This window comes from Pempheris klunzingeri, chromosome 9, assembly GCF_042242105.1.
Source record: "Pempheris klunzingeri isolate RE-2024b chromosome 9, fPemKlu1.hap1, whole genome shotgun sequence".
Classification (NCBI taxonomy): Eukaryota; Metazoa; Chordata; class Actinopteri; order Acropomatiformes; family Pempheridae; genus Pempheris; species Pempheris klunzingeri.
The window spans coordinates 16,852,070-16,876,296 of NC_092020.1; the positions used below are offsets into that span (position 1 = coordinate 16,852,070).

Genomic DNA, 24,227 nt, shown 5'->3' on the forward strand with positions numbered 1-24,227 from the left:
AATGAATATTTCACATGGAATCTCAAATAAGAGAAACACCATCTGACACAAACATTTCAAATAAGCAGGTGCTACCTTTTATTTAGAATATATTTGAAGAAGATTTCATAAATAGCTCAAAAATGATATTCTCCTTTAATACTGTGGGCCGAGTTCTTTGTTGCTGAAATGCATCCAACTGAAAAAACACTTGGCAGATAAGAGGAAGTAAGGGGTACCTGATTATCAGGAGTAAAAAATAAAATGATTGATATTGTATATACTTATACACTTATAATAATTATTATAAATGCTACTTTATCACTGGACATGTGGCTCCCGAGGCACTTTTATCACTGCAGTGACAGTTGTGTGTCTCTGTAGCTTAAAGCACCCACTCTCTTTCAAACCCAGAGCAGAAGTGACCATGGCTGGATAACTGATCCGATCACATTGTCTTCAGGCCCAAAGCTCACCGTTTGTCAGTTCTGTCGGTTTCTGGATTGTTTGTGGACGTGACGACTGCACAGCCTTACAAGTGTCAGCTCAGTGATTTCTCAGGGCCTTATTCAATCCCATCTGTTTAATTAATTTCCAATCAAGTTTTATAACTCTGTATATGATGCACCAGGAGGTCAGGGTGCATGTTTATGCAACAGCATAACTATCCTACAGTCTCTGCACCCCTCTCACTTCCAATTTCCATTTCTATCCTGTGGAGGAAGCATTGAGTGCCAAGAAGGCGTTGTCTGTGTGTGGCTTACACATGGAGCCTCACCAAACACAAAAAAAACTGGCATCTTTCGAAAATACAGTCTGGAGTGTGTATGTACTTTGGTGTATTGCCTAGTAATGTAGTGTACACATGGTCTTGTTCATCTGTGTTTATAGTACACGCTACAATGTGTACATTTCTCAATTTATGTCCGTATGTGGGAATCATGCGACTGCAGATCTGATGCATATGTTCAGGCTACAGCGAGGCTTCATAGCATCTTAATGACATGTACAAAGTTTTACAACAAAATCCTTACAATGTTCCCAATGTGCAGACTGGACAGACCTCTGCAGCAAAAGTAACCTTAGTAAGGCTGGATAAGGCAGTGCTGAAAGGTAAGTGAGATGAAAGGGTAGATGAAAGGTGTGGTAAACCACAGTAAAGGACACTCCACCAGGGACAGTAACCAGGGAATGGAGAGCACTTAGCTCTTATCAGACATTACACTGATGTAACACAGACAGGCTACCCAGCCACTTCAAAACTAAAACGCTCTGCCCCTTAAAACTATTGTCTTTTAGATTTATTGAGGCCCGTTTTATATGTTGTAACACATTATAGTATAGGTCTCTCATTTTATTGGTAGAACTATAACTATTTTCATTACTCTGCACTTTATTTTGTGCTTGTTTTAAATCTATTTGAAAAATATGGCTCTTTCTTTGTAAAAAAAAAAATAATAATACATTGAAACATTGAACACTACTCTTAACACCTGCTATATACATAATGATATTTGTACTTGTGATAAGTGAAGTTACTCTTAAATCCATTTTACTTAAACTTACTTTCTATCTGCACATATCCCAAACAAGTTATTATAATTCTGGGTTTTTTTTAAAAGATTAATTATTTACTAGCATTCTCCTTCTACTGGAGTAGATAGTGACTAGAAGCATGGTGAGAGAGAAAGAGGGGGCAAGAAATGTCTCCTCAGCCATCTAAGACCACTGAGCCAGCACAAGCCCCTAAAACCATTTTTGAATTTGATACAATTTGCTTTTGTCCACCTGTGGTCTTATTTCTGTTGTCAAACTATAGACTATAGGGGTTGCCTTTTTAGTCACCTCTGTTCTACCGTAGAGAAAAGACAGAGACAGTTTGTCAATTTTCATGGATTGTGAACTCAGCAACACTGATGTAACTCTAGTTTTTACCATTTTGCCTTTGATCATACAGATCCATAAAACATAAATGTTTTTAAATTGTTTGAATTCATCAGACGTCTGGCTTTATTTGTTTATATACCCTCTGGGCAATGAAAGTGTAATGGTCCTTGTAAAGCGGCTACAAGATCAGTGGGAATCTGCCTGTAGGATATTAGCAAGCCCAGAGCCTTTATCAGACCTCTCGTTTCATAAAGTGGCAACCACTGAGTTGTCAAGTACTTGCAAAAGTACCATAAATAGTATCCTCAAATGGCTGCTAGATTCGAGGCTCAAATCTATCTGACTGTACAGGATACCCACAATGGTTTTGCTTCTTCCAACATGCTTTTGGTGGTGATTTGGGGTTGTGTTTGCTTGACGGACAGGTGTCTCAGCCTATCACGGTCAGCCGCCATAGTTCTTTTCTGCCCCACCTCAGCTCCACTCAGCCTTAAATTGCATTTTGTAGCTTCAGTAACTTTCAAAATGGTAGCAAGCAGTAAACCGACACCGAAGCTTCAGAATTTCCCTTTAGAAGGCTGCGAGCGACATCACGTTGCCACATTGATGCTTTTCTACAGTCTGTGGTTTCATTCTTGTGTCTTCCTGTCCCCTCTGCTTCCACAGAGCCCCAGCTGAAGGGGATTGTGACGAAGTTGTACAGTCGACAAGGTTTCCACCTGCAGCTGCAGGCAGATGGAACCATTGATGGAACGAAGGAGGAGGACAATGGTTACAGTAAGTTTCACTCTAATGTTTTGTTCCCCTCATGTTTATCATACAGCCATTGCACTGCTGGTAAGTAGGAACCTTTTATCTTGCTTTTGTCAATTTCATGAACTATAGACAGGATTGCTGATCAGCTTTATGAAAACGTGAACATTAAACTCGTGCCCCTTCAATATTGCTTTGCTTTTCCTAGGTTTGATTATAAATGTTAAATTCATCTTCTGAATTGCTGATTCTTAGTTTTGAACAGCATTCAAACTGCTCATAACTATGATTATTTTTAGTTTCACTCCCATGGATAAACAGTGTTTTTTTTTGTCCTGTACTATAAACCAATACTAAGAACTTATTTGCCAGTGCATTAAGTGCTGTAGTCCTGAGTAGCTGTTTAATTTTATCTCATCAAAGTCATCCTATGGCAGCCTGAATACAGATGATGATTGACTTTTTACTCTCCGACACACTGCCTCTGTGATGAGAGCCAGCTTTGTCTTATACTATGCATTGATGCGTCCCTATCATTGCCATTACACCCACCAGCTCTTTGTATTCCAATAGACAGATTAAAGAGGAGATCAATAGAAGAATAACAACACAACCACTTGTCTGGTAATGATAAAGCAGAAATAGACCACATTATAATTAGAAAGTGCAGTCAACACTACATGCTTTGAAAGACTAGAACAGTACAGCAGTTAGTGACCTATGTGAAATCCACTTTGCCCTCATAGCAAAACAATATTGTTGAGGAAATGATTAGCACGGCACACTGAAACAGCTTTGATGTAATACTTACTGTGTAATCCCGACACTAAGCGGATGTAAACACTTCTGGAGCCTCTGAATTAGTACCTCTGTATTCAATTACTCCCTCGGTGGAGATGGCGTGTGTATCTTACATATAAATAGCAGCTCTGTGGGATGTTGTCCAAGCAGAACACTACTTTGTAATTTGTGTGGAATTTGTTTCAGCAAAGTTAACTACTATACAGAGTAGACTATGTGCACAAGTAGAAATGAAGATAATAAAATGAAACATCTCAAACACACACACAATATAATTCTTCACCTCTCACACCTCACCTATCATGTCTGCATGGACTCACTTTTCTGTAGACTTACATAACAGCTGGGCCGAAATGGCACCAAAATAGTTTTTGAAGAGAAAATTAAAGTGTGCTGCTGAATAGGAAAAGGAGAAAGAGTGAAGCTCTTTGCACTGCTCCAAAAATAGCGTTGTTAGGCGCTGGGTGCGCTTGTCTCCATGGTGACGGAGAGCGCAGTCCTCTTGGAGCTACTGGTGTCTTGTGATTGTGGGAGAGGACCTACTCAAATGTACACACACACACACACACACACACACACACACACACACACACACACACACACACACACACACACACACACACACACACACACACACACACACACACACACACACACACACACACACACACACACACACACACACACCTTCCTGAGAAAACAGACTTGGCTGTGGTAATACAGAGGTTTGATATTTCTGTGACATTCTATATTAAAAGGCAAATAACAAGAAATAACAAATTCAAGTCTCATAAATCCCAGTGATCTCTTTTCCATTTTTACACAGAATCAACCATTTTTTTGTGTTGCATCACAACTGAACAAATCCACTGGGTATCCAGAGAAAAAAAAAGGCAGAACTGTGAGGCAACTCTAAATCCTTTCTTTGAAAGAGGAAGGGTACTGTTTCAGTGTGCAAAATGCAGTCCGTTCTCAGTCTTGTCCTAGATGTTATGCTTTCAACCCTCCTCTTTGTAAACAGAACCAAAAGCACAGATTGGAGAGTTTGTTAAAATATATATTTTTCCCAATTGTGAGCATGGCTGGACATAATGTGGATCCCAGTATTAGGCAATGAATTTGGCAAGTCTACTGAGGTGTAATTCACATCAAATTTAATTGCCACTGACTATTTCACAATTTTTTCCGCCCAAAGAGCGTCTCACTAATCAACAACTAATGTCGCTTTTGAGCTTGCTCAGCATACACTCATCTAAAATTAGAGCCATCCTGCATGCAACAATGGCACTACACTCACAATTGCTATCAAATCAAATGAAATGTTTTTGCAGCTGAATACAGTTGTCTTACATTATTGGCTTTGAATTGAATTCAACCGAAAACAGTTTACCTCAAACAAAAAGCCAGTTGAACAGTAATTAGACCACAGAGGTGCTGTATAACGTTGTCACAACAGCTTATTTTTTACTTCCAATACTATGTTGTGCTGTCATATTTAGGCTGTTCTAATCACAGGCATGGTGCTCCCAGAATGACTAAGAGATAGGATAAATGTTTAAAATGTGACTAGCATTTGCTGGGAACCTGCTGGGTTTATTGTCACACTGTCATGACTCCTAGGCTGTTGGTGGGTGGAACTGACACAGAGACAGCCAGCAAGCAATTGTGAAAACTGTCCCCGATGCCTCATCACCTTTCTTATTCCATGTGGCTCTCTGCACTAGGAAAAGTCTGTGAGTGGGTGGTAGCCCTGTCACCCTCTCCAGTGTGCTCAGGTGTTTCTAGGAGCCGGAAGTAATTGAGTTTCCCCTCTTGAAAATCTCCATCAGTACACCGGCTGGTAATCCTTATAAAATGAAGTGGTCTGCAGATGTGTAGGTGTGCGTCATGGTGGAAATATGAAGGGAGAAAACTCTGAGCGACGATGAGCTAGAAGGGTGCAATTACAAAGACAAGATCTGCTCGTGTGGCAAGATGTTTGAGACTAGTAAGAAATCAACTAAAGAGTGTGCTGCATACAAAGAGAAAGGATACAGAATGTATTTATGCATCTCAAAATGTGTCTCATACCTGAATAAGTCTGCAGATCTTGTTGTAATAAGGGGAGATTTCGTATGAAAATCTCACATCCACTCTAACTCTGACTACAGCAAAGCCAAGATGGATCGCTCTGAATAATATTTGTGGAGAAAGTTTGCTGGTAGTACTATGTAACTTGTTACTATTAATATCTGGCAAGAAACCGTCAAGCCTCCAAAATCCAGTACTGTGAAACGTTCCAAAACATAGCAAACATTTGGAATACATTTGTTAAAGCTAAAACTACCAAGGAATTTCATGTTCCTTCCTAGTTCCTAGAATTCCTAAAAGTTGTGCTAAAATGACCTGGTGTAATCTTTCTTTTTTATATTTTACTGTCAGCATCTGCTGCACAATACACAGCTGCCAAAGAAGGCATCACCAAAGATACACCAATCTGTAATTTTGAAAGCTTCAAGATGGAGAGTACTGCGTCTTCCCCAAGGGAGCCATCTTCTGATTGCTGTATTATCACAGGACTTAAACTATAACTATGTGTTTGAAAAGTGGTGCAAGTTTTAGAGTAAGCTGAAATTAGTTAACAATGTAGCTCAACCATACTGTACCTGAGAAAATAACTGAGAATTTAAGATGCGTGGAGGATCCTCTATCATACAGAAAACAGCATCAGTACAGTTAATAATAAAGACATGCTCAACATTAAGACATCTTGCTGCTGAATACAGACTAGACTAAAGCATTATATGTTTGTAACAGCTGTTTTGGAAATAGGCCTGCTGTCTCTGATCAACCATTCAATGTACCCGTCTGGCTGACAAATGGACTCAAGGGATCTTTATCTGTCCAAAATCCTGACATTCTTTTGTTGTTATTGTTGATATACTCTGGCTGTTGAATTATTTCAAACATGTCATTTGGGACAGACAAAAGTGTTTGTTGACAACAACCTTTCATGGAGCATTTGAAGAAACAAAAAAACAGAATTAAAGATGGGTATAAAGAAACATGGAGAGGGAGAGGCAGAGAGAAAGGGAAGAAAGTGGCTCAAGGACTTAAATGCATTTCCACTGAACCAAGAATTTGCTGGCATTGCCCGTTTACTCAACCAAGTAGATACATTATGCATTCCTATGGCTGTTGTTTACAATGAAAGCTGGGAGAGAGGAAGGCCTGCAATGTTAAAGTGATAAGGGCAGATGAAATAGCCCATCAAAAAGCCTCTATAGTGCACTTCGCTCAAAGGAGTCTGCAGATAGGGATCTACTAAGTGGTTGACAAGAGGACCTATAGTAAGGGCATACTGTGACTCACAGCTTAAATGATGTGAGAATGAAGTTGTGTGTGTGTGTGTTTGTCAATGTACTGTCTTAACAATCAAGAAACTTGAGATAATTCCTATGATTCTCTTGTGGACACTATTTGCTGTGTTTGGTCCTCTCGCAAGGGTAATAAAAAACCCACAGCATTTGTGATGGCACAACTGCTTGGAAATACATCCAACAATAGACAAAACAAAAGGCGAGAAGTTTCCTTTTTTTGCAATAGAGCGACTACAGACTTTCAGGTCGATGTTTGTGTGCTTTCCTCTATTCAGATCGTGGGTTCCTCGTCAGCGTGCTATGAAACGCAGGCAGACACTCATAAACAGAACAGGCCGACATTAATTAGGTAGAGGTGTACCTCATTGACCAGCTGCACTACCGCTGGTTTTCTCAGCCTCACAACTTGAACTCAGCACATTACTCACAGACAGGTTTATATGTATGTGCTTATGTACAGAGGTGTTTAAGTGTTTTCTCTTCCTGCACTCCAATAAAATGCCTCATCACAACTGGCCCTTAGTGACTGCCGGTAGATAACATGATAGAGAGAGCAGCTCTGTCACATTAACAGCACTGTCATCATCATCGATTTACATTTGGCTACACAATTTGTTTTCATATTACCAGTCGATTAGATCTTAAATTATTTTACACATTATTTAACGCAGTCCAAGATCTCAGTTAATGTGTGTGAACGCACAACATTGTGAGCTTCTTTGTCATTTCAACAATTCTCTGTTTCTGTCTCTGATTTTGTTCACTTGCTTTATGAAACACCCTTGGGAGAGCTCCTGAGTTTGTATCGTACCTCGATTTGTGGTTTCGGTTGACAACTCTCTCTTCCATTCAAACAGAGACAGCGAACACTAACTAACTATTTCAACCCCTTAATGGTGAATGCCAAACCTGGCGGGGTTCACTATGCTTTAGTCTTGCTCTAAAATTTGGATTTCTCTCAGGAACACTTATGGTAGCAGCATAATATATTTACACATTTTTTATTCATTGCCTTTTAAAAAAAAAACAAAAAACAAACATGTATTAAATGGTGATTAAAGTGTACGCTTTGTTTATCCTTTGTCTCTGCTGTCTGTCTCTTTCCAGCCATGTTCAACCTTATTCCAGTGGGGCTGCGAGTGGTGGCCATCCAAGGGGTGCAGACCAAACTCTATCTGGCTATGAACAGTGAGGGCTACTTGTACACTTCAGTAAGTGCCTCATTTAATGCACGTGTGAGTGTTTATGTGCATGTGTGTTTCTATCCTATAGGCTGACATTCTGATCCAGCTGTATGCAGAGAGGCATCTGAGTGACAATGGTGACATGAGCGATTTGACAAAACAATATAAACGTGAGAAAGAGACAAGATGTATACTTAAGATACAGTCAGTAGCAGTCAGTTTGCTTTAAGTGTCAAGTACCAGATGCATTTTAATCTTTTATCTACATTATTCGTAGAAAACTCACTCTCATCATGACCACTAAAGGCACAACATCATCCTAAGCCTGATCAAAGACTGGCATCATTTCCTGATAGAATTCGGTGTCAATAAAAAGTTGAAGGATTGTGTAAGCAGGCGGAGCAGTGACATATCCGTTCGTGGCAGCTGGCTCTTCATCTCTGATAAAATGTGCAAGGTTATGAATAATTCAGTTGCTGGCCGAACAATGTCCCTGCTAGTCTTCCTCCCCAAATGCCACCATCGCATTGTGCGGCAGGCATCACTGAGAAGACTGACAGGCTGGCTGGATGTGCACCCAGAGGGCGTGCAGACACACACACATTCACCATTAAAAGACAATCCTCATAGTCAAATTAGTAATGATTGTTCTGTAAGGTAAAGGTCTCAGTAGGCAGACACAATGGTGATTGATAGAAACAAGTTCAGAAACAGCAAAGAAAACCTAATGATCTTGTAGCTGTTTATTCAGCAGCTGCCACTGACAAATTATCTGTTACATACTTAGGCAGTAATGTAATAAAGGAAGGAGGAGACTGGCCTTTCTCTTGTACACACAAACACAAAATTGCATTAATACACAGGGTTAATGTGATAGCTCTCAAGAAGCATTAGTTCACTTGGAGACACTTCTATCAAGGAATTACACAGTTAGTTCTGTTGTTAATACTTGTTACATTCAAGAACTGGAGCACTGTTTCATTATATCCAGGACTGAAACCTTTGGAACTGCGCTGTTTTATCTGTTATTTAGCATTTAATAGTAAATACAACCAATCTTCTGTCCATAGAAATGTAATGTTAAAAATCTATTTAAACATTTTCAACAATTGAAACTAAATACATAATTTCTAGTTAACAGTCATGTTTAGATTCAAGATCTCAATCAGTGTAGTATGTTAGAGCAAAAGAATGACAACAATCACTGTAGAGAGTTTGGCGAGCGATTGTGTGGTCTGTCTAATGTTACATTTCAATGATTGCTAGCTTTTGTTTGACAACATATCCACTGGGGGTTGCCCCAGCTAAGCATGCCTGAAGGGAATATACAGGAATAATTTAAATAAAACATACTCCTTCAACCCCTTCCCACACACACACAGTCATGCACTGTATTTAACATGGCTCCCCAGTAATCCGCAGCTCTAGTCAGTAATTTTAATTATATGAGCTCGGCTGTCAGTCATTTAGTATATGCAGCAAGCTGTAGAATTAATTTAATAAAGATAGGTCCAGCTGGCAAAGGCTCTACAAGCATAGGTAGCACTGGCCTATTTCTAAACTGTCTAAACTGTCAGTTTTAAGTGAAAACTGGATGCAACAAGCAGCATACAACGTCCTTAGGTGGGCATAATGTTCTTGATAAATTTCAGACTTGCTTCCGTCAGTTGTTCTTCACTGAAACAGCTCTTTTCAAAATCTTCAGTGATGTCTTTCTATACTGTGATGCACGCTATTCGAAAAGGTGATCAAAGTATCCTAAAATGAGACTGTCATTGTACAGTGTATATAATTTTTTCAGATGGTGTGCCCCAAGGTCCTGTCCTGGAGCCTACTTTGTTTATATGCTTTCCCTTAAACAGATAATAAGTAGCTTAAAAGGTATATCCTATCACAACACACAGGGATACACAATACACTTTGACATACTTACAGATAATGTCAAAGTGCATTGTGTATCCCTTTTGACCTCAAAATATATCTTAAGATGAGACACAAGAGATGAGGGCACAGTTTAAAGAACTCAAGGTAGGTGTCAGATTAGACCTCGTAGAGCAGGTGGCGGAAGCTTTCTAGTGTCTCATCAAAATCAAATTCAAGGTGCATGTGATCACATTTAGAGCTTCCTATTGGTCGGACGCCTAGCTACATTAATGAGCTATTACAGCACTATGTCACTAGATGGTCTCTGAGATTCTTATTGTTTTACTTTGCTCCAAGCTTAAAACTAAAGGACTTAGAGGTCGTGGCTTCTAAACTGTTAAATTCACTACTATGGGGCTTGTTGTTTGTTGAAAATAACATCATTAAAGGCAGCTAACAGCGCACCAGTATAGGTAGTTTTATTCTATTTTTTGTGATCTATAACTGTATCACATTTTAGTCAAATAGCGAAGACCATAAAAGCTACGGTCTAAAAAGGAATACTGCAGGGTACATACAATTTATCATCTATGCTGTTTACCAGCCCCCATGTGAAACACAACACATCTTGGGGGTGTGTTAAATTGGAAGAACGCAGTTGGGGGATGGGTTCTAGAGGTTTCTGTTTCAGCTAAATTATAGAGGGAATTGAATTGAATGTGTAGCTGGCTGCCTAATAGTGCCTGTCTTGCTGGAATTGCTGCTATGGTAAAGTGCTGCCTTGAAGCCACACATTAAACCAGCCAATAGCAGGTCAGCATTGGAGGGAGATTCCCAATCAACAGCGGAGAGACAACAGATGACGTATTCTGGGTGGAGGGATGAAGAGTGCTGCTGCTGGGATCTGGATGACTCCCATTATTCTACGTGTGTGCATAAGTGCATGCATGATTGGAATCATGAGTGAATGTTTGTATTATAATGAATAGGATTCAAATGATTTACATGTATAGTTAATTTACATTTTTGACACAACTTCTAATGCATACTGAATTATACATTTATATGTATGTTAAGGTTTAAACTAATGTTATGCATTTCCTTTGGTAGGATTATGAGTGACTTTTAGACCATAGACGGAGTTGGCTGGTGTGTGGCTGTTGGCTGTGCGTATGTGCATCTGTACATAACATGCATAGAAGAATATACACCAAGAAAAAGAGAGTGAGTGAGAGAAATGAGTAGTGAGAAAAAGAGTGCATATGTGTGGGTGAGGCAGAATGCACCCGTGAAAATATATTCATCCATCAGCGTCAATGTGTGGGAGAGGAAAAAACAATTAATATGTATTTTACTTTACTATACTCTCTTTTACTGTTTGCCTCTTTACTTTTGCAAGGGTAGTTGAGCAAGTTTTGCATCAGAACTGCCCTCTATTCAACACAATAAAGTGTTCCCGACATAATCTAAAAGAATCTGCGAAAATGATTGCTACCAACCCAATACTCTCTTATATATCTGCAGCAGTGTAGTGAATATTTCTACTGAATATGAAAAAAAAAAGCATTTAAGCTTTCTTGATATGTTTTCAGATGTACGGGTGTATTTTTAGATCCCGAGCTAAATGGTGTCCACATATCTCATGAGGTGCCTTTGAAGTGGTGTATTAATTTCCTGGTGGGTCATATTTGAATTAGTGTGAGTCACTGAGGCTCCAGTTGAGTCTCGTCTAGACTGCTTTGTGCGAGTGTGTGTAAAATGAGAGTTCAGGGCTCTTGGGGTGGAGATATTTATCAGGTTACCGTGGAGGTTCACAGGCTCTTTTTTAACGTAAATCACTGGGCCAGTTAAATCCCTCGGTGCATCGGTCATGCGTTCTGTGAGGGAGTTTCTGCATGAACACATGAAACCCATCACATTCTCATCTAATTCATAATGGCGCTCGGTATGTAAGTGCCAGCTTTACATTAAAATAAGCCAATCTGAATAATGCATAAGAATGATGATGATGATGATGATGTTGATAAGGTGAAAAGAAAAAAAGGCTCCAAGATATGTGATGAGACACCCACATTACATCTACACTTAAGTCAATTTAAGTATTTTCCTGCCATTTTTAGTCAAGGTGAGAAACGCATATATTAAATGAATAAATTCTAACTTAAAAACGATGCCTAGGGAGAATCACTGAAACCTTTAATGAGGAATGCAGAGGTTGCGTAAGCTAGGGGTGTAATCAACCAAAGAAAATCTTGGTTGAAATTCTATCTACCCCTTAACCAAGTGATTGGTCAGGATGATGGGATGGGGGGCTACGCTACTTGATTCAGTGAATGACTGATATGACACCGCAAGAAGAACACAGAGCAGAAGAAAACCTGTCACGTGCGCTTTCTTCCTGTGTTCCTCTTGCGGTCTCATATCAGTCACTCCCTTCAATCCAGCGCCAGTACTCCTCCAGTCATGAATTACAAAATACACACTGAATATGGATTAAGAGGGCTTGCTCCTTATGAAAGTCACGCCAATGAGAGATGAGAATGAGAATTTGGTCAGACAAGAGCATATCGACTAGAACACATCAGTCAGTGTAAGACATCGGTGTAAGAGCATATTATTTTATTATCTTATTTTTCAGAGAAAATAATCAGATCCATATGTACGTGGGATAGATATAAATAAATATAAAGACAACAAAACCATCAAAGAAGTCCATATATTGTTGTGCTTGTACATTATGTATTTATATTTAGTACACTCCTGTTGGATATGTAGTTGGCTCACACCCATGCCTTTTCAACCATTTAGCGAGCACAATGCCTTTGGTAAATAACCACCGCTGTAAGGCTTCACTCCACTGAGCTGTGTCATTAACTAGTTAGTGTAGTGTGTGTTTGTGTGCGTATGTGCTGCTGGCTTGAACGTGTACCCTGTGTGGGTGTGTGTATTTGTGTTTGGTATTTGCAGGAGTATTTTCCACTAGCTTAAAGCTCTCCAATTTATTCCCAAACAAATGAGCACCATGAGTGTACTTTATCTTTAGCCAAAGAAAAAGGTGCTTTTTAATCCACTTCCTCAGAGCTGACAAGACTGGACTTTGAAAAGCCGGATTTGTCTTCACTGCCCAGCCATAGCATTAGCTTTTGTGAGTCTCGCAAGCATTGATGTGGCTGCAGAGAAAGTAGAACAGCACTCAGCTCCGATTCCATTGCAATAATTGGTGTCATCCTAGTTTTGATATGCCAGCTGAATGCACATGGGGCAATGTGCAGCATTGATTTGGCTTGTCTTGAAAAGTATCTGACCAACATCTTTACAGAAGAGATCAGATCCATTATACTACTATTTCTCCTCCTGCTGATTGGATCAGGAAAACACTATTGGGTTGTAATTACTCCCTGAAGCCAACACGATGCTGTTTGAGAGAGTATCATAATTGATTGTGTTTTTTTGACACGACTGCCTTGCTAATGGAACATTCATTTCACAGTTACCATTACCACTGCTGAATTGTGTAATTGTACGATAGAGTAGAAGAGGTTTCCCAGATGGGCAGTGTGCGCCTGTGTGTCTGTGTGTTTTATGTTCATGGGTATTAAAAATTGGCAGGCAAACATCCTGGAGTACATTATGCTCAACACTTTCATGAGCCTGTGAATGTCTCCGTCCAATAGGCAGTCATTGGATCATAAAAAACTCAGGCAATACTGCCATAACTTAAAATGGGATTCCCCCACGCTGTAAAAACTAGGACTGTTCTCTGTTTCTCCCTGCCCTCTACTCATGAGATGAAATTCATTTCATTTAGAAAGACAAGTGTAAGTGAACGTGTATATGAAATTTCTGCACGCAAGAGCAGATGTTATTGAGAGGTGAGACGGTGACAGTGAAGATGACTGTTACAGAAATGTACAGGCATGTGCAGATGTATGTTCAAGTACTAAAATTAACTACCCTGCTCTTAGATTTGCATGCCTGTAATGACATTTTCAGAAGCAAGGAGGGATAATGAGAAGCAAAACCTTAGCGAACCTTATGTGCTTCTAGCAAAGTTCAGTCTGTGTCTAAGGCTGTGATTCATAAAAGATAAATGCTGATTGTGCAGTTTTGCTGATATTTTCAAGATACTAACTTTGATAAATTAAGTATGTCAGCTCTGATTTTGATAAAAACTATACAGTGGAATCTAAGATAAAGTTGTGGACCTGCTGGCCACCTGCTGGACACCTTCCTCATACACACACGAACATATGTAATGTATACTGCTTAAGAATACCAACAAATGTAAAACTTTACCTAAAAATGTATATATTAATATACAGTATGAGGTGAAACTAGATGTCATTGCTGGCACTATTGGTATAGAACATGAACAAAAGACCATAAAGTGTTTTCAGCCCTCATTCCCTGTTCACATTCTTTCTCCTAAGTAGCAGGTAAATCCAACAGCATGGGTTAAGACTGAGAGGTCTATAAAGTTAAATGAAAACACTGCACACCTCCCATACAGATGCTTTAGACAATAGGAACAACCATTAATGGAGTGTGACTTCTCTTCTTTTTTTTCTTTTTAAAATGTGGAGAAATGTATCATACAGCTTCCAGCAACACAACTATCAAAATAACATAAATGAAGGTGAATAGGTAAAATGTCAAGAAATTTTTGCAAAAAACTTTTCTAGACATTGTGTAAGTGAGTTTGCCAGCTGTGCCTCATTTGGACAAGGACTTGTCATAGTTTTATATTTTAAGGAAAAGCCCCCTTAGTGTGATGGGATCATTAAAAGTCCATTTAGCCAAACCACCATGGAGAGCTGGGGGGCAGGATGACACGACTGATATTATTTCTATGCAGATAGTGTCCTGCTTTTTATTTCTAAAGTGATTTCCCCTCGCTCCATCTGGCACTGGAGTCATGATTAAAGTGATGTGAGATTTTTTCATTGAGAGACTGGTTTCAGTGAACAATAGATATGCTATTGACTGAAGGAGACGCTACTGGAGACCATTCAAAAGAATCTGAATGTTTCTGTCTATCACAGTCCTGTTAGTATAGAAATGGGGATCCCCTGCCATTTTGGCCCCTCCTTGTGGCAGTCTGAGCGAGCCTGTTGTCTATAGACCCACTCCAATACGGCAGTATCGGCCAGCAGCCTCTCCTCCATCTTGGCTCTAAGTATGCCTGTATCTTTCTGTATGCGTCTGTTTATCAATAGACTTATTCTTCTCCAAGGCGAGTGCAAGCAGCCAAATCCACATAAGCTCATTATTAGAGGTAGAACAGAACTCCTGGCTTGAGAGCTGAGCAGCCCGTTGTTTAGCTTTCAGTTGGTGCTCGTGCATAACTGAGATGGATGCTGCCAAGCCTTTCTAAGACTGCTGCTGCTAATCAGAGTCAGACAGCAAGAAAGAAAGAAAGAAAGAAGACACTGAGGTATTGAGGGTGGTGAACAGTCAAGAAATTAACAATGTATGAGAAGGATTAAGAATGCAATAGAGGACAAAATGTCTTACTTATATAATCAAGAGATTACAGGAGGAAAAAAATCTAAGATACTTTTAATGGTCTGAACAAAAGCCTCAACTTACCACCAAGTTCAGTATGTGGCCAAAAACACAGCACAGCACATTTGTTTGTGCTTACACTTTGTAGTCTTTGTGTTCATTATCTTTGCACAAATAAATAGTATACAGTACACACAAGATGAGATTAGCAGTGTAATACATTAAGAATACTGCTATACAGTAGCCTTCCACTAAATATCTCACAGACAATGGATAATCTTCTGAGGCTCAACGACTGACTTTGTTTCAATAATGTCATAATTGAGAGATAAAGATATCTTAGAAACCTAACTTGACAACACACTGGAATGACAATGCTATACCTAGGGGAAGGGCCAAGGCACTTTTTTATTTGTTAAGGAAGCTTAGGCCCTTTAATGTGTGCAGCAAATCTTTTACCACGCTGTTGTTGTGAGTCCAATTTTGCTACAATCTGCTGGGGCAGAGGGAACAGAGCTGACAATGCAAACAAACTGAATGCACTGATTGAAAACACTGGGTTTTTGATCAAACTAGCCTGGAGCTGTTAACCGTTTTTAAAGAAAGAAGCTGCGTAAAGTGCTGTCCATCATGTCTTGCATCCCCCTCCAAGATCTAGGAGTAAAACTGCTGAAATCTTTCAGTCACGGACTTACTCATCTACGGGTTTCGGCTTAAGGATTTGAAAACCCTTAAAATCAGGTCCTGTACCTACATAAACAAGACTACATATCTTAAGATAAGAGATTCCTTTATTAGTCACACGACAGGGAAATTTACAATGTCACAGCAGACTCGACGAGATATGAAAAATATGTACAGCTAAGACAGAAGGAGTATATGACTTTAGAGAGATGCCCTTAGAGGTTCAAATTTTAATAAAACATCATGATGAACTAGTCTTGGACAGAGGAAACAACATACTGACAACAACAGACTGACTGTGTGTGCTAGATGGATAGTCAACTAACTGTGGACTAGAAGGCTGGCCGACAGGAGTAGTCATCCTTCACCCCGTTAATGGGGGGAAAAGACATACTAACAATTTATTCAAATTATTAACATGATGAATAAATTAATTAATCTATACTTTTCAAAATTAAAAGAAAAGTATATGTAAAAACAATAGTAGCATGCGGATATGTACAGTAAAAGAGTTGTTCAATGTACAGCTCGGTCCTCCTCTCCATATTCTTCTCGATACTAGCCGCAAACACACCCCTTGGTAAGGCCATACCAACGTGAATGCAATGTGAACTTTTTACCGAGAATATTAATGCTGTAGAAGATAGCCACTTGATTTACTCAGACTGCTGCCACTTCATATTAGCTTTAGCTAAACTTGAGATGCATTTTGTACGGACCAATGACTGTGGATTTTGTCCTCTGTCACTTACACTGGAAGCAGCTTAGGAAGGGAAGTATCTGCAGCCTGGAGGAATAATTGCAGCAGCCAATACATTAACTTGTTCAATGAACACGTTCACATGCAAGTGCTGATTTAATAAAAACCTGAAAAAATGTGAGCCTATTCTTTAAGGCATTAAGCACTAAACGGAAGACACAGCCAAGACACACAAGCAATCCCCTGTAGATCCCTGTCTTGTGCAGGACTGATGCTGAGATCAAAGACACAACTAAGTGCAGACATGGCCTCTAACAGAGATCGATTTCTTTGGCTTCAGCTCTGAATCTCAACTATTGAAAGTACACTGTTAGTGACTACAGATGTGTGGTCTGATTCAAAGCAGAGGTAATGTTTTTTTTATTTAATTTCTTCATGTTATTGTGGAGTTGCATTGGGTGGATTTGAATCCAATATATTGCAGCCTCAGTATCTACAGATCTGCTGAGCTGATGGGAAGCCCCATTCATAAGCTTTGACCATGGTTGTTCATGCTACATGAATACTAACAAGCCAGAAATTTGACATTAGACACTGCAACACTTTGAGTGATAGAAAATGTTAACAATTTACTTAGTTCTCTTGTCCTAAATAAGAAAGGAAGGCTAATTCCTTATTGAACCATAACACTGCAAGCTCCCAGCTGGTTCTGCAACCTTCCTGGTGGCATTTACTCACATGGAGTGTTGGGTACCCCTGTGATGTTGCAGCTTATCTGAGAACCAGGGCAGAGCCAACAGAATGTATCCCATTGAGGTGTTACGTCACAAGCTTCCTGTGACTTTTAACTTTGTTTCTGTCAGAGATTTCGGTCTAGCTGTGAAGGCTAGATCTGCAAGAGGGGATGATGAATGTGTGTGGCTGTTAGTTACTATAGCTGGGTCTGGTTTTTGTGTCTTCAATGGGCTCTGTGGCTGGGTCTGACAAAAGGCATTAAACAATATGGTACCATACGAGGTTGCTCTTTTAACAAGTTAGACAAGTGAACATTTTCCGACCCGTTACAGTTTTTGTATGTTTTAGCTGCATTGTCTACAAAGCTTCAATAGAAGAGCAAAGCACAATACCAGACGTGAACCTCGGCCAGTCTTTTGAAGTCCTGTTCGTGTAGCGCATGAAGAGTGACGCTGTCGAACTGTTAAAAAAACAGACAGGCTGTTATAAATGACTCCTTGTCTGGTAGTGACATGTTGTTTGTCATGATCTCACAGTGGGTCTTTGGCCCTGGGGACACGTCGTCATGTTCACCACTGACACCCGCCCAAGTGTTTTTTTTTTCCCAACTGATTCTGGGCAGACCTGCTTAGGTCTGACAGAGGCATCCATCCTTCTCTTTCTAAGAACGCTCACTTTGTAAAACCTATTGTGAGTTTGACCCATTGGTTATTCTATCTGTGTGTAACCATGTGCTATGGTGGTGTTTGTGTGTAGATAAAAATACATACAGTATATACAAACTGTTTTAAATAAGAGCATTTAGAAGCACGACAAGAAAAAGCTGACTGTCGAGTAGCCTCGCCTTTGTCCCCGATCTTCTCGGGGGAAATTGTCTTCGCACTGATTAGACTCTGTTTTGTACACCAAGTGCCAAAGCAGCTCTACAAATTGGACAAACTCTCTCACTCACACACGCGCACGCACGCACACACAGCATAAATGGCCAAATCCTATGTAGACACTGGAACAGAAGGAGGAGTGAAATCTTGCACAGTATTGAGTCCAAAACATAAACAGCAAAATTGCAAATCTTTAAGGTTTCCCCACAGCCAGCTTGTTAGTGAAAGAGATAAGCAAGTACCTAGATAACGTAAAAAGATAGGTGGAGAACACACACCTTGCATGCATTATCAAAGTGAACAGAGGTTGCATATAAACCAATGATGCCACCTCGGGAGAGCATTTTCCTGTAATTTAAAACGGTCAGTACTTAAATACATAGTAAAATAAGTTAAATGGCAGTAAGAAATTATCATGTCCAACACAATCTTGAATCCAACGGACAATACAATAAGATAATGAACTGCCCATAAATAATTAACAGCTAGAAGCAAAATGAGAATATACTCTTCATCTTGTCTGTATGTTTTATTAATGCTATGTCATATCACTGTTATCTATGCTATAAAGTGCTACATTATTCAATACGGTAAATGGAATGAATAGAGAAGATCTCAAGAGGCAAACATTTTAAAGCAGGGGCCTGAGTTATCCTCTTCCCTCTTCTGGTGCCCAAGTCTGTGTTGGACGTGCAGTGGAATGTACCGTTATTAAGTTGCACTCAAGTAATTAACTATTGCATTTCAGCTGCCTCTGTTCATACCAGGGTGTCAAAGACTCTTGAGACCTTGTGAATGATTGTACAACAACTACTACACTCTGTATCTGCTTCCCCTCTTCCCCAGGAACACTTTACGCCAGAGTGCAAATTCAAGGAGTCGGTATTCGAGAACTATTATGTGACGTACTCCTCCATGATATACCGGCAGCAACAGTCGGGCAGGGGCTGGTACCTCGGTCTGAACAAGGAAGGAGAAATCATGAAGGGGAACCATGTCAAGAAGAACAAGCCAGCAGCCCACTTCCTTCCCAAACCTCTAAAAGGTAAGTCTGCACAGATCCTCTTTCACATTTTACTGTTCAGTATCAAGGGTATTGTTATGTTCAGTGAGAACTAGTTCATACAAGTGTTTATAGTTGTCCCCAACAACAACACCTGAAGGTGGAGTGAAAATCTGGACCTCTTAGAGAATGGGGTTCTGAAGCTATTCGACTATCTAACAAGCAGCTCTGACAGAGTATATTGGCAGCCTCAGTGCAATGTTTGCCGTCAGGCATAAAGTTGCTGTAACTACATCATCAATTGAGAAAGTTTATTGTTTATTCAGCAATGCCTCTGTAGTTGGCAAAGGGGTTGTTTTTCACAATAACTGACCTCCACCAAGAACCACTAGTTTTTATCCAATTAAATTTTCCAATTTTCTTTATGCTTTCAGCCCATGTGGATATTAGACTAGATAATCTGCTTTCTACATGACCCTCTGCCATTTAGCTTTCTCCTCAGAGATGGTGGCATGGACCTATTCAGTAGCTTCCTCTAGCTCGGCTCACTCTGCTTCTTCTGCACTTCTGCAGTACAGAAGGAGGCTGAGCCGTTGTCTGTGACCAGTAGCAGCAGGAACAATATGTTTAAATGCTTTGAACAGTAGCACCCAGGACTTTCATTTCAATACAGTAAAGTCACAGAGAACCCCACCCATGCAAGATGTATGTGTGTGTGCTAGCATGGTTGTAGAGAACAGAGGAAATGGAGAGGAAGAAAAGGGAGAAATGGCTCTATTTTTTTTCTGTTGAAAAGGCCACAGTCCTTTCATCTTCAACAAGACACAGATTTACCTGTCAACAGAGGGGAGACTAGGAGAGCGGGAGAGAGAGTCTGTTTTCACTTCAGTGGGATAAAAGACACTTTTTTTCCTCCCAGTAAGAAATAAAAGGCTTGCAGAGCAAAAAATCTAAACAATAACGAAAAGAGGGCAGTTTCTTTAGATTGTTGAAAAGTTTCATTGGTTGGATCTGTCATATGTGGCTCTTATGGTTTTACTATATTGTTTTGTGTGCACACAAACCATTTATGCTAGCACTGTCAAGTTATTACTGGTCTCTGTAGTAACTGGGTGAAAACATAATTGAGCTGTAAACCCAGTCTAACCAATTGGTCTTACGAAATACCACATACAGTATCGTATCATAAAATGAACATGGACTAGGTGATTGAGCACAATTTAAATGATCAAGTTTAAACATACGATACTGACATACAACTCACTGACCACTTTATTAGCCACACCTGTACAATCTAATGCAATTCAATACAACAGCTTTGTCATGAATTTTCAGTTTTTGCTGACACCATCAGAACCATGATAATTCTACTTCATGTTTATGGTTGAGATTGTAGTGGGCGATGTCGTACTGGAGCGCATTACACAGATGGAGAGGTGTCCCCTTATGTGCGCATGTAAATAGATTGGACATAATATTACTAACACCTTTGAATATAACGCAGTCCAGCACAACACCCAGCCCACTATATAATAGAACAGAGTGTTCAGTTACGGCTTCACACTCTAACCATAGATAGAGAAATAAGATGCCGAGATGCAGAGTTACATATGCGCACTTGAAATAATAGGATCACATTTTTAAGTATGTTAAGACACTACTAGCATAAAAAATGTTTGACTTGATATTCTTATTTCAGATTATACGTTATCCTGTTTGGGAATACTTATAATCATCAATAAAGGACAGCATTGTATAATTGTGTGTTAGGGCTAAACTAAGATATACATGCTTCTCCACAGAGAAGGCCAATATAAATCATTGCATTTTTTGTTTCATTTTAAATGGCCACATCGAGCCACAAAATGTCAATAGAAAGATTTGATATACCAGGCCAGATACACCCCCTTCTCAACAAAAACAGGAAAAGATGCAGATGTGATACATTTTTGTGTAAACTACCTGAGCAATATGGGCTTTCATCCCAATATTCAGCTGTGATAGCAGTGCTTGATATTCCAGTTTGGAGTTAAATTCTTTATTTCTTTTATTTGCCAATGAGATGCTGCCGCTTCTTGCTTCTTTGGTGGAGCTCCCCCAGCCAGCATCTTATTAAGAATCTATGTCTGCCCTCTGAGTTCACCATAATAGCTTTTCACTTTCATTTAACAGGCCATCCAGGGTCTGAAACACACTTAAGAGCAATAGCCAGAGAATGACTGCCTTGCTTTATGCTGAAGGAAAAATACGGAGAAAGAGAAAAAGAGAATAACAAGGACAAATATAGGATGGATGAGACAGTAATTCTAACAGATTCCAAAAACGATTGCCCTCAGCTGCCACTTGTGTATTTTATCTACGAGAAGATATATGGTAACAGCAGCAAATCCCAAATGAGAAAAATAAAATGAATAGATACGTTTGTTGTAATTCTGTAAAGACATCATCCTTCTTTTGCACAAACTTTAAATTATCCAGTAATGTACAATATTTACTCATCTTTTACATTATTTAAATTCTAAATGTAGGAAGTGGTTTGGAAATAGCTTTTCAAGGGAAAGAGAGAGAGAGAGAAAGGAGAATTTCTTCCAGCAGCTCATAAAGATTCAGAGGCAGTGGTGTTACAGGGCACCAATTAAGAAGCTGTCTCTGCATTGGCAATGGCATCTCTTCCAGCCATTACTCACTACTCCTCTGGTTCCAGTCTGTGAGTCTCAGCCCACAGCCTCTCATTCTGTCTTTCTCTGGATGAAGCAAGTTCAGCTCACGTCATTCAAACCCAAACAGGAAAATCCTCTTAAAATTCTCCCTGAAACTCTTGTTGCAAGACACAAAGAGCCGCCTTTATCGTGAAAGTGTGTCGTCCATCACTGAAACATGGGGAGGTTTGTATGGAAGGATGTAAAAAATGACAAGATGGATGGTTATTGGGGACAAATGTTTAAAAATGAATAGCACCAGTGGCAGTGAGGTGACACCATGATCCTCAGGTCAGTTGCCCACTGTTAAAATCATACAATACTGTCACTAACAAGAACGGAATCAATCATCAGCAGTTTCCCTGCCATTGATTGATGTGTAAAAGGACAGTGTCTGGATTGCTGCTGCAACAAAAAATGCTGGGCTAAGTGAAGTGTCTGAGGGACTGGGTTTGCTGTTTCAGCGACAGACTCCCATAGGAATGAACATCAAATAGCATTCTAGGCAGAAGGATGTTGACAACATCCTGAAACCAAAGACTGTGAGATTACTGATATTTCTTCTGAAAAGTGGCTGCTGAGATGCAGATTGGGCCAAGGCTGCAAACACAGCAGAGCTAAAGCACTAGCAACTCCTGAATTTATAATGCCATGCTGTAAATATAGGCTTTTTTTTTTTTTTTTTTTTTTTTTTAACTCTAGCACCAACCTGGTCTGCTGTGATGTCTTGATTCAGCAGTTTGCTAGAAACTATAAGTAAAATCTCATGTACCATCACATTTTAATAACCACACCAGAGTGCAGTTCCACTTAACAGCTTTATTTTATTTTATGCTATTTTAATACTGTAAATCACAGTACTTGTTTTCTGTTGTTACGTGTTCAATGTATACAAAATGTCACTTTGTCTGATCCCCAATTATTTTGTGTTTCCATAGTGGCAATGTACAGAGAGCCATCCCTCCATGACTTGACAGAGTTCTCCCGCTCTGGCAGTGGCACACCCACCAAGAGTCGGAGTGCCTCGGCTGTGCTCAACGGAGGCAAAGCCGTGAGCCAGAATGAGTCGACGTAGCCCGGTAGCCGAACCCAGGCCTGGGGCCGAACCACGAAACCTTACCTCCAGCAGAGCGTGAATCCAAGCAGACTTCTCTCACCGATCAGCGGTTCAGGACTAGCTACGACAACAAAGCATACACAAACACCCTGACACCATCAATAAAAAAACACTTAGGTACCATCCTGGTCAATCATCATCAAAACAACATCAATAGTAAGACGCTTAACGGCACATAAACAAATTAAAAATTTTATTTTGGGCTTGAGATTTATCTATTTCCTTAATTACTCTCTTTTGGTGATGATCGCATACCAGTTAGCTCATCTTTATCTTTATTTTATTTTTGTTAATTTCCTGTGGACAATAACTTTTCTTAGGTCATGTAGACATCAAGCATTCGTGCATCTGTCAGACAGGACAGGAAGTTAGACATGTAGGCATTCAGGGCAGCCAGTAATGTTGCTGGTCTACGAGGCTGAAGTGGTACAGTACAAGCCCTGATCTATGTCTCATCCATGCTTCTGTGAATACAAAGCCTATAAACTCCCTGGTGTGGCACAGCCTAGTGCTGCTGGGACTGTGGCCAGCCAGACGGTAGCTCTCCTGCGTCCTAGTGCACACGCTCAGAGACTGAGCTCTCTAGCATGGGAAAATGAAGCCTATGTTCAGCTGACCTGAAATATAAGGGACAGTGTGGCTCTCTTGCAGTTTTCGTTTCCTTTCAGAAATGCCACAGCTGCACCTTGGTTTTTGCTAATTTTCTGAATTAGCCGAGAGCTGTTTATTTGATAACTGGTTTTGTTTTTGTCACCTCTTGTTCTTATCCCTTACCATTGTTCAGTATTTGTATTTTGCTGTTTCATCATTGAAAGGGGTTCCAGCAAACCAAAGACAGAACGAAAGAGTGTCCCTTTAAGCCGCTGAAAACCAAGCCAGTATAAAGGCAATGCTGGAATTTTTCTTTTTCATTGTACATTTTTGATGAAAGAATGCAAAGATTTTGTGGGGGAGAAGGAACAACGGACAAAGGAAGTGATTTTAAACACTTTGAAGTTGGCAGCGTGCTTGATGTTGTGCTTTTTGCTGATATGCTCGACGACAGAGGTATGAAACGAGTCGACTATTCTGTGTCCC

General features: G+C 39.9%; 1 protein-coding gene across 3 annotated transcripts in view; it reads left to right on the forward strand.

Moving 5' to 3' along the window:
• fgf13a (fibroblast growth factor 13a) overlaps window positions 1-23,260 on the forward strand; it is a 96,003-nt gene extending 72,743 nt beyond the window's left edge. For all 3 annotated transcript variants that reach the window (XM_070836384.1, XM_070836386.1, XM_070836385.1), the window contains 4 exons: window positions 2,533-2,643; window positions 7,887-7,990; window positions 19,178-19,376; window positions 22,972-23,260. In XM_070836384.1, coding sequence (XP_070692485.1) covers window positions 2,533-2,643; window positions 7,887-7,990; window positions 19,178-19,376; window positions 22,972-23,108 — 551 coding nt within the window. In that variant the 3' untranslated portion in view covers window positions 23,109-23,260. The remainder of the gene's footprint in view (window positions 1-2,532; window positions 2,644-7,886; window positions 7,991-19,177; window positions 19,377-22,971) is intronic.
• The last annotated feature ends 967 nt before the right edge of the window (window positions 23,261-24,227 follow it).